Genomic DNA, 12,067 nt, shown 5'->3' on the forward strand with positions numbered 1-12,067 from the left:
TCAATGTAAACAAATGGTCCCCAGCTACATACTGTATTGGTACCAGAGAGTGTATTAGTACCTCAAAGGTACATATTTGTACAAAATGCATAAATATCTATAACTACAGTGAGTCACTGGGTTGTTCTTTTTCACATTTTCTAGTTTGATAGAAGCACTGGGGACCCAATTACAGCAGTTAAACATGGAAAAAGTCATTAAAGGTTAAGCTTAAAAACATGTATAATGTAGAATATCGAATGCATTTGAAAAAAAAAAAAGAATAAATACTGTTTTTATTCTGGGTTTAGTGTTATAAGTTGCTTTTCGGCCACCAAACAACCATAACAAGTGTGAAGAATGGTCAGAGATATAGAAGGTTGGAAAAAGAACTAAAGGAAGCAAACCAATATGGAGAGCTGATTGGTTTAGCTACACAGCGATAGACAGGAAGCTTATAGAGTCTGGCGCTGTAATTGGGCCACATATGAAACTCAGTAGGTATCCAACTCTCAGAGAAAATCCGAGAGGACTGTGAGAAAATTGCCATTCATGTACTGAGAATCAATTTCACACAAGATACAAAGGACTTGATGTAAAGCCATAGATAAGTCACTGAAAAAAAGAAGATTGTAATATTGGACTAGGTTTTGCATGAAACTTAACACTTTCTCTGGCCGCTGTTGAAGATGCACTCATTTTGAATAAGGTATAAGCTGAAAAAAAGGAACTTTATAATGCTTTGGTCTATTAGTTTTAAACCCAACTGTTGAGTTTGTCCATATTTAAACTCCATAGACTGAAAACATCCCAGCAAGAGTCCCTTAAAAAAATAACCATGGTTTTATTGTGGTGAAAGTGTAGGAACCATGGTTATTTGGTGCATTGATTACTATCAGGTTTGTGGTTATACCATGCATGTTTTTTTGGTTTTAACTGTAGTAAAACCATACATTTTCATAAGGGTATCTAAATTAGTTTTCTTGCATATTGAAGATAAAAAAGGTAAGGCACGTATTAACAAAACATATGTGCTAAATTGTGTTTCTTTATGGACCTATCAGTCCATGTTTACAAGTTTCTTCAGTATATTTTACAGCATTTATTTAATTAACATTTTTTGTTGATATTTCAGTGAATGTTTTAATCCCAATTTCCATTGTGATGTATATAAAATTAATACATACATTGATTTGCAGTTTGAAATCCTCCAATTTCTCCCTGCATGAGCACGAGAGGAACATGTTTCGTCTCATCGTTTCTAATCTTTTAAGGCGGCACTCCGCTGAAGTGGTGTCCGAATCGCAAACGAATCATTGTTTTTTTTAAACCGGATCTTTAAAAATTGTGAGCTGTGACATGTTGGGCAAGTTATCGTTTTACTTTATTTATAAAACAAACAACAACTATACAAACTAACATAATTTACAAACATTTACTACTTACTTTTTTTTAAAACATTTGTAGCAAAAAGTAGGCGAATCTTTTTGTTGTCCGAACGAACCGATTTCCTACAGTGAGCGGACTTTGCGAAGCTTGCTGCCGTCTGTTCAGAGCCGCGTGACGCCCTCTGCTGTCTTCTGTTTGAAAGGCGCAGTGTAAGTTTTACAACCTTGCTCGACTACTCCTCAAAGCAACGTGTGCTGGAATTTGAGTCGGGTGATGCTTTCAACGGCGGGGTTCGCATGCTTATCGTTTGTGACTTAAAAACTGCCGTTTTGCCCGGACTGAGGTAAAATGAGCAGCACGGAAAGCCATGGTTTGGGAGAGGAGATTTGCATTCGCCTGGAGCCTCTACCGGGCAAGAGCACGCACCTAGAGGGCAAGGCGTCTCCGCAGGTGAACAACCGATTGGATGCGCCTCAAGTGACGGCCAACGGGGTGCATGACATTGAGGACCGGATTTTACGAATTACTGGCTATTACGGTTATAACCCCGGATACTCCAGTCATAGAAGTAAGTGTTTATAAACACAAGATAGAAAACAAATGCGGTGATGCAGTCATGAAAGTATGCACGTGCACATTTGTGTGTGGATCACTTGTGGTGGACCTGAATGATGTAAGGAAACACAAGATGTGTTTCTTTGTCTGCTTTAGTTGATTTAGTTTGCATTAAAAGAAATAGATATGCTGATGACTGTGTTTTTTAAACTAAATTAATCTGTTTAAAACAAACACATAGTTTTGTAGAACTTTCTGTTACACCATTGAATAAATCTTAATTGGGTCGCATAAAGTAAATCATATAATTAATATAGTAAGAATTATTATCTAAGAAAATTATTTGATTAGAAAAATATTAAGTCTTAGCATTTTAGACAGTTAAGAAATATTAGTGGAGACTATTTTATCAGTGTCAAAAATGGAGTCTGCTGTAAACACAGTTTTTTTATTATTATTTTTATTTAATATTCTGCTCATATAGTGCAAATGTAGACTAAAACATGCTGGGTTTGTTTTAACCAATAACTGGGTTAATATTGGACAGAACCAATCCAGCCTGTTTCAGAGTGTAAAACAACAGTTAAGCCACAATGGTGTTACAAACAAAATTATGATGATCTAGGAATTAATTAATGTATTAAAGCAACAAAAAAGTGAAACATTTGGATAAACTGGCATGCTTGCACTGAATCTACAGTGATATTAGGTATAAGAAAATGATCTGCTAAACGTTGTTAAAATGTCTACATTACGTGAATGGAATGGAGTGATTATCAGATGCCCCTAATTATAGATCTGTGTGCCTTTCCTGAATTTCATTACCCTCAGTCTATGTTAATGCAATCGAAGGACTCTTGGCACGTGAAGGGGTTGAGGTTCTGCTTTTGAAGGCATGCAGAATTTTAATGGGCTTTTTTGAATGACGCCAACTGCAACGACTGAGGTGGATCTGTTTATACACAAATACACCACACAGTATTGTATGTGTGAGCAACGGTGGTTTAGTCTGAGTCTCTGGTGTGCCGTTATTACAGTTGTCCAGCATGTAAGTACATGAATCATGTATAATGAATATCAGTGTGTATATATGTGTGTGTGCCAGTGTGGTTACACTTACTGTATGTGGTTTCCCTCTGCATCCCTGAGGACAGAAGATGGGAATGTTAACTCTCTGCGTTTCATGTATCTTTCCCATACTTGCTGTATTATATTAGCCTATCGTAGATTGGTGTCTGTGCCACTTAATGTCACTTAAAGATAAGGTAAAATACAAAATAACACATTGACAAAGATGCAATTTAAAATCTGTTGGTTTACAAAGTCACAAAAGCTTCTAGGAAAGAGTAAAAAATTCAACCTTTTGAATTTGAAGGGAATCTCTGATATTTTTAGTATGGCATAGTTTTTGTTAGTTCTTTGATGAGCGCTGAAATTACAATCTCTAATACACAAAATTTCTCATATAAATTTAGTTTTTTATGGCAATGTGTCAGCTTAATCTGTCTTCTTTGAAAGTATGCTATATGAGTCTCGCTGCTTTAATGCCTAAATCAGCATCATTTGTGTAGTGAATTAAAGTGTCAGACCGAAGAGTGTCACAGAAAAGAATATAAAAGTACTATGAGCTGTAATCACCACACATTAGAAAAAAATCCTCCTGTACGTTTGATTATTGTTCAAAATTGTTGCTTAAAAGAATAGTTCAACCAAATATGATAATTCACTTAGAATTTCCTCACCCAGCTCCCATCCCAGCTGTGTATGACTTTGTTTCTACAGTAACTAAAATGCACTAAAATGCTCTTTTCACTCTAAATAATGTTGTTTTTTCAGCCCTATGTTGGGTCAATAACGGATGAGCCCAGCTGTTGGGTTAAATTAACCCAAAAAATGTTTATATTTGACCAAACAAAGGGTTAAAATAACCCAGCATTTTTATGGGAAGCAAAAGTGAAGTTCCTAAAAGCACATCCATCCATCAATTCCAGTTATTCAAATGACTCCAGTCCAGTGGGATAAAATAATTCTTCTGGGCAGCACAGTGGCATAGTAAGTTGCACTGTTTCCCTGGTTAGGTCAGGAGGCCTTTCTCTGTGGAGTACTGTATGCACGTTCTTTCGGTGTACGTGTGCTTACTACAAGTACTCCAGTTTTCTCCCAAATGCCAAAAAAACATCCAGGTTAGGTAAATTGGAGATTTCAAATAGCCCTCCCACAACGTATGTTTAAATCAACGTGTGTGGATCAGCCGGTTCTTGCCATAAATGTAGCCATAGCTACTGGAATGGATATTATGTATAAATAAATAGAATGATGTCCTCTAAACTGAAATGAGACACCTAGTCAGTCACCGCCGGGCTAGTTGTTGTTGTTACCCTGGAGGACCCGGGCTGACACTGGTTCAACGAAAGTTTTAGGCGTCACCCAAACCACAGCTCTACATTAGGCTTGTCGCGATAGTCGGTGAAACAGTGATTACCGGTGCTTCAGCCTCTCACCGGTTAGATCACTTGCCCACCGCAACACCGTGGAGAGGAGGCAACACCTTTAGTGGAGTGAGCACGGCTCAGCAGCTCCTGGGAGCGGTATGCCAAAGTGATGGCATCCACAATCCAGTGCGCCAACCTCTGTTTGGAGACAACATTCCCCCTCTGCTGTCCTGCAAAACAGACAAAGAGCTGGTCAGAAGTTCTTATGTTTTGTGTGTGATCCAAGTAAAGGCGCAGTGTGCGTACCAGACACAACAAAGACAGGGTGGGTCATCTCCCCCGGAGGGGAGTGTTTGCAGGCACACCATCTAGTCCCTGAATGGAGTAGTGGGAATCTTGGGCAATTCGGTTCACATTCCAGGCACTCCGGGGAAACAGAGAGCACCTGTAGGTCCCCCACTCTCTTAATAGAGGCCGAGCCCAATAAGAGAGCGGTCTTCATCGTAAGATGAGAAAGAATGGTGCCTTTTGAGGTCTGAAAGGACCACCGAAAGGTCCCAAGAGAATCCGTGTATCGTTCGTTCAATCGATTTTTCAAATTAAAAACAAAAATGATAAAACGAATAACGACTTGTTTTTCGGTTTTTTCATTGTACATTCAGATCAAAAATACAAAATATGAATAACGGGATTAGGAAACATTTTAATTTGTATTTTTTTATTTTTATTTAATACCTTAGCAGACATATGCCAATTAAATAATTTTAAACAGATCAAGTACTATTGTGGTAACAGATTACAGACATTTTAATAAGGTTGTGCATATGACAGAGCAATCATGCATTCTACAGTCCGACTCTTGTAAATTTAAGAGTAAAAATATATATAAAAATGTACCCTACATTGGACAGGAACGGGTGGTCTGGGCTGTGTTTCCTGGGCTGCGTTCAGCCCCGACAAAACGTTGCACAACGTTTATTAAACAGAAACAGTGATGCATTGAACACTCTGTTGTGGTGACGCAAGAGTTGCAACTACGGTGGCTGAGAGGCCATTCTTTGTGTTCTTTTTTAAATGTTTCTGAAGCCTGATGAAATCGTTATAAATGTGTGTTTAATACTGTAAAATACCCTCGATGTTACAGTCACTGACCTTGCCGTCCAGAATGAAAGACAACATTGCAACTTGAACCCATTGAGCGAGCTGTCTCTTTACTACCGCATGGTTTTATACATCTTGCTGCTGATTGGGCCGACATTTCTGACACACCCACCAAACAAAAGAAAACGCTTCTAAAACCTGTTGCATTCCGTTGCACACCGTTTCCAGGAAACATGTCGTTCAACCCGGAAACCGTAGCAAAACGGTGTGAGATTGAACGTGCCCCTGGTAAAATTTCACTTAGAACTTAAGAGCGCTTTCTACAAGCTACTTTATGAACGTTAGTTATTCTTTCACTTGCATTTCCCAAAAATGCACCTAAATATATCCCACGCAGCCGCTTGTCAAGTGCTGAAATGTCCCTTACTCTTAATTGTAGCACACGCTTGTTAAAAGTTTAGCCGAATGATTTTCACCCAATGTGCATGTCATAATATTGTTAATAATATTGTTTGATGTTGTTCAATGACTATTTGCATGTTTTAATAATTTATGCCATGTGAAATCGTCATTATTGCTATATTAATATCTAATAAATAATTTAAAACAGAACAAGTACTATTGTGGTAACAGATACAGCCCTTTTAATAAGGGCGTGAATAGTGTGCTCCCATGTAAGATCTCATTTGCTTACAGTCCGAGTTTTGAATTTTATTTCTTTTTTTTATTATTATTTATTAGGGACACACACACACACACCTAAGGTTTAAAATAGAGTTTTGCGCGGCATTGTTTTTTTTTGTCCCCCACCCACTTAAAATTCACTCTGTGTTTCACAGCGTAGAATGCTTTTTCCAACCATTTTTCACTATGACATCTGTCACTAATTATTAGCAAAATATGAATGAAGGGAAAACGTAGGTTTGTATCTAGTGCTATGTAAAAAAAACTTTTAACTGAACTAGCTATTTAACCGACATTTAGCCTATAAAGAATGTTCCTATAAAGACGTTTTAGCGTAGGCTATCACTTTCAAAAACCGACAACGATGGCTGAATGCGCTCTCTTTTAAGGTGCACTCGTGGCATCATCTGGATGCAAAGACATATTGCCAGGTTTACAGGGCATGTTTAAAAAAAAAAAACATTCACGGTCAACGCAAAATGTAACAGAGAAACATACACATTAAATAGGGCAAACGCATATCACTCAAAAAACTATTTTCTGCCAATCTATTTCAAACATTCTTGCACGTGTACATATGATCAGAATGAAGTGCGGATACGCCAATGCTGTCAAAAGATGTCGGGAGTGCGCTATTGTCAGTCAGGGCTGCATTTCCCAAAAGCATGTAACTTGAGTAGCACTTGAAAATCGTCATAGATCTACAGTTCTACCATGATGATGTTTTGCCTTTCATCTATTCTTTTAAATGTAGAAGGCAATATGTGAGAAGACTAAAGATTTGCACAGACATTGTATTGTTAAGCTTTTATAATTCATTCTTTTAATGTGATGTTAATAATGAGGTTGTGCTTAATATAATGTGTACAGTATGCATAGAACAGTGTATACATCCGTGCTGGTAAAATAAATGTAAAATAAACATTACATAGAAAGGCATAACATATTAATATAGAAATGATAGCAAAAATTAGTAATATTATAAAATTAAAAAGGCAATTCACAGTCCTAAATAAATATGGAAAAGATGATTTCACATGGCATAAATTATTAAAACGTGCGATTACTCATTGCACAATATTATTAACAATATTATTACTTGCACATTGGGTGAAGATCATTCGGCTAAACTTTTAACAAGCGTGTGCTACAATTAAGAGTCATTCTGCAACATTTCAGCTCTTGTCAAACGGATAGCCAGCCACTGTGCGATCTTATTTAAGTGCTTTTTGGGAAAAAGTTATTTTTGGGAAATGCGCATGAAAGAATAACTAATGTTCATTAAGTAGCTCAGAAAGCGCTCTTAAGTGATAAGTTCAATTTTATCGGGAAACACAGGCCAGACCGCCCGTTCCCGTCAGGGAAGAACCAAGACCAGAGTTCCGACCGCTATTTTACTCTTAAAGTCGCCATGAAACGGAAGTAGCGATTGCCTTATTTTCCCCGTGGTGACGTATATCCGAATGAAACGGCTTTTGAGATGAAATAAGGCAGGGCTGGATTTGAATTTGTCCATCGAGATCTGATTGGATCGTTTGAAGTTGGGTCGTGTTGCTAATTGCTAATCACTGCGATCTTCTCCCGGACCCCGCCCACCTGCCATACTTTTGACCGGAAGTGAAGAGAGATCGTTTTGAGGAGGGGAGGAGATTTGCATTTTTGATTAAAGATTATGAGCACACACGAATTTTTTAAAAATAATGAAGCTCACAGATAAGTCATTTGTTAATAATACCACACTATTAAAAATACATATATAGTTTTTCATTTCAATTTCATTGCGACTTTAAATTTAATCCCGCACCACAAGAATCCTTATAGGCACTGCAAACAGTGAAAACGCAGCCACATCTTTTCTCAAGAGTTTTGTGCAGCATTTTTTAGGCAATAGCCTACACATTTTTTTATCACCGTGCCATATCCGAATAAATAATAATAGCAGAAAAAAGTTTAGAAGTCGGACTGTATAAGCGAATAAGATTTACAAAAGAGCTTGATTGATTGCTCTGTCATATATATGCACAACCTTATTAAAATGGCTGTAATCTGTTACCACAATAGTAGGCTACTTTAAATTATTTGATTGGCATATGTCTGCTAAGGTATTAAATTAAAAAGTAAAAATCAAAATCAAAATTGGTCCTAATCCCGTTATTCATATTTTGTATTTTTGATCTCAACGCAAGTCGTTATTTGTTTTATCATTTTTGTTTTTAATTTGAAAAATCGATTGAACGAACGATACACGGATTCAAGAGGGGATGAGGCCCGGTCTGGATAGATTTAACCTCCTCGCATCTCTCAGGAACCTACAAATCAGGTCGTGCTGTCCTAACGACCTACCCTCAACAGCGAAGTGATGTGCATAGAGTGATTTTTTTTGCAGCCACTACAGACTAATATGACCTTAGTCTTACTTTGTGTTTATTTCTTATTTTTGAAAGATATTTTCATTAAAAATACTTTTAAATATGTGATATGTGTATTAATATTTGCCAAACCTTGCAAAAGATTTAATGTAAATAATCACAACAATGTGTGAAAATTATTTCACGAACAAACAAAAAATAAAACAGACAATTAATCGTCAAAGCCCTAAAACAGCCAGTTAATCGTCATATCCGACACTTTTGTTTTTAGGAAATTAACCGTCAGCGTAATTTCATAATCGTGACAGCCCTACTAACCAGCGCTGATAATACAACCCTACCAGTAAAAAGTAATTATATTAGATCAGTCTAGTTGAAATAACCGTTTTGACTTCAAAACACACTTACGGCTTCTTGCACATGTGTACACCAGAAATAATCAGCTGTAATCGTCACCAAAAAAAGCATCAACCAATGGCATGTTGGCTTCTGACCTCTCATGTACAGAGATGACTGCTTCAATATGACCTGATCTAAACATATCTGCACCCGCTGCTCAGACTGCAGTGCATAGGCCTACTACACATACACCATCTCCTCCCATTTCTTCACAGACCACCTTGCCTAGAGAGCTATTTTTAGCTGCAGGCCTGTTGGGAATGTTCTCATCTACTTAGCCAGAGAGGCACCTTTCACTGTCGACTTACTAGGGAGCAAGAGACAGTTGATGCAAAGTATCAGCCAAGAATCATAGACCCAAATACATAATAGCATTGTTCACATTTTTTTGCGTAAGTTTGCTTGAAAAAATCTTATTTTGCTTAGTTGGGTTTTTTTTGGGAGAGTGACCTTTAAATGTAACCCAAAAAACATTGGTTTGAACAAACCAGCGTGCATAAATCACCCTGCACTGACAATTTCATAATAACGTCAACAAATTTTAATTAAGGGATAATGTACAGCCAGCCGGTTGTTATCGCAGAATTAATCCCAAAGGGTGATCAGGATTTGACTTAAGGGATTTTTTTTACGATAACAATTGACTGGATCTACATTATTTAACTTATTCCCAGAAGTATATAGACACAAAATAATGATTTAATGTATTAGATCACCAGCTCATGCAACAAATTCAAACTTACAGTATGATGAAAATCCATTTCATTAAATTATTTGTAAGTACATTTTTATGTTAATAACATATTTGTTTAGAATTTATTTGTAAGTATTAAACTGCACCTGTCAGAATCACTGGCAGTACCCAGATGAGGCATAACCAAGCGTGTGTTGCCACTGGCTAATCAGAATCAAGCATTCCAGACCATCATGTAATAATGTAATATATTTGGTTTAAAATTAAATTAAAGGACATGTGGAATAAATGGCTGATACGGGTCTGTGCAAGTGCTTCTGCCCCAAACTTATGCCAACTTGGTTAAGCTAATGTTGCTATGTCAGGGATTACTTCCTGGAAAAGATCCTAGTTTGGATTTTTTAAAGGGGCCATGTCACAAGACTTTTTTAAGATGTCAAATAAATCTTTGGTGTCCCCAGAGCACATATGTGAAGTTTTAGCTCAAAATACCATATAAATAATTTATTATAGCATGGTAAAATTGCCACTTTGTAGGTGTGTGCAAAAATGTGCTGTTTTGGGTGTGTTCTTTAAAATGAAAATGAGTGGATGAAGTGCAAACACTGATCACAATGATGGTGGTTTGTTGAAATTTAAACTTAATTGTGCTGTAAAGTATTTTCTCTGTCTCTTCCTCTCTGCACTAAATGGCAGTGTTGTGGTTGGATAGTGCAGATTATGGGGCGGTATTATTATAATAAGAGCTCCTTATGACATCATAAGGAGAGCCAAATTTCAACGACCTATTTTTCACATGCTTGCAGAGAATGGTTTACCAAAACTAAGTTACTGGATTGATCTTTTTCACAATTTCTAGGTTGATAGAAGCACTGGGGACCCAATCATAGCACTTAAACATGGAAAAAGTCAGATTTTCATGCCATGGCCCCTTTAACACCACTGCAATATTTTGTGCCACATACCCATCGAGTTTACATTTTGTAGGGAATCTAGAACTTCTAACTTTCTCACTTTATGGTATCACTATTTTAAGGAATTTAAAGTCATTTGATAATTTATGTCTACAAATGTTTGAAGTTTCTGTGTAATACAGTACTACAAGTATACAAGTGCAATTCATAAATAGTTTATATTCCTTACCAAGAATCAAGGCAGTTATGACTAATGTAGAGCTATAGTAAATAGTAAATATCCCACGGATTCTGTTCACATTGAGATCACATTGCTTATAATTATATGCATCTGATTTACCTTCATAAATGAAAAAGATCCATATCGGAATTTGTAAATATAAAATGTACTTTAATTTTTCAAATTATTCCTGCTTCGAACACATCAACTACACTTTTTCTCAAAGTTGATGTGTTAGAAGCAGGAAAAATGCGCAAGTGTATGGATCTGAGCGACTTTGCCAAGGGCCAAATTGTGATGACTAGACGACTGGGTCAGATGATCTACAAAACTGCAGCTCTTGTGGGGTGTTCCCGGTCTGCAGTGGTCATTACCTTTCAAAAGTAGCTAAGGAAGGAAAAGCAGTGAACTGGCGACAGGGTCATGGGCAGCCAAGGCTTACTGATGCACGTGGGGAGCGAAGGCTGGTCGGTGTGGTCCAGTCCAACAGATGAACTACTGTAGCTGAAATTGCTGAAAGAGTGAATGCTGCTTCTGATAAAAAGATCTAATGGAGTACATGCCTCGACGGGTCAGGGCTGTTTTGGTGGCAAAGGGGGGACCTACACAATATTAGGCAGGTGGTCATAATGTCATGGCTGATATATATATATATATATATATATTTTTTTTGCAAAAGCTAGTGGACTTGCCATAAAATCTTGTCACTTTATCTTTCAACCCTGTTGTAAGCTTATCTCATAGACCTTTAAAACTACAGTTACAGGCTTTGATAATCTCCAGTCAGCATTTCTGAATAGTTTGTAATAGACTTAGACTTTACAATTGTTTGTAAAGTCAGGATGCATTGTTTATATTTTGCTAGACCAGCACAAATTGCCTAAATGTGTAGGCCTATTATTTTATACATCTGGCAATGAGCCAGGACTACAATCTGCGCTACTGTGCTGCCCCCGTCTGGTCATTGAAGATATTTACCTTAATTTTTTGTCTTAATTCAGGCTAGAAAGTTCAGAGAATGAACTCTGAATAAGTTGTTTGTCACATGAGTGATACAAAGTAGCAATGATATTCAACAATAGTGTAACTAGTACATTCTGACACAAACAAGAATTACATTAAATCTAAACCTGCAGTATAAAGTGTAGTTTTAATCAAAATTATTGTTTTAATGTTAAATATGTCATACTGAATATGATTCAGTATTTTACCAACGATTCAGCAAAAAGTCCCTTTGTATTTGCTGATATGTTTAGATAAGGTAAGAGTTGAGGTAAGTTTGCACAGAACTTGTTGTCATCTAAGACCAACTGTACTGTACACTGTCAGAA

General features: G+C 37.0%; 1 protein-coding gene across 1 annotated transcript in view; it reads left to right on the forward strand.

The window, feature by feature from the left end:
• Positions 1-1,569: 1,569 nt before the first annotated feature.
• The window catches only part of slc35f4 (solute carrier family 35 member F4), a 51,721-nt gene continuing 41,223 nt past the window's right edge, over positions 1,570-12,067 (forward strand). The window contains exon 1 of the mRNA XM_065288612.1: positions 1,570-1,936. Within this exon, the coding sequence (XP_065144684.1) occupies positions 1,717-1,936 (220 nt within the window). The 5' untranslated portion in view covers positions 1,570-1,716. The remainder of the gene's footprint in view (positions 1,937-12,067) is intronic.

This window comes from Paramisgurnus dabryanus, chromosome 17 (assembly GCF_030506205.2).
Source record: "Paramisgurnus dabryanus chromosome 17, PD_genome_1.1, whole genome shotgun sequence".
Classification (NCBI taxonomy): Eukaryota; Metazoa; Chordata; class Actinopteri; order Cypriniformes; family Cobitidae; genus Paramisgurnus; species Paramisgurnus dabryanus.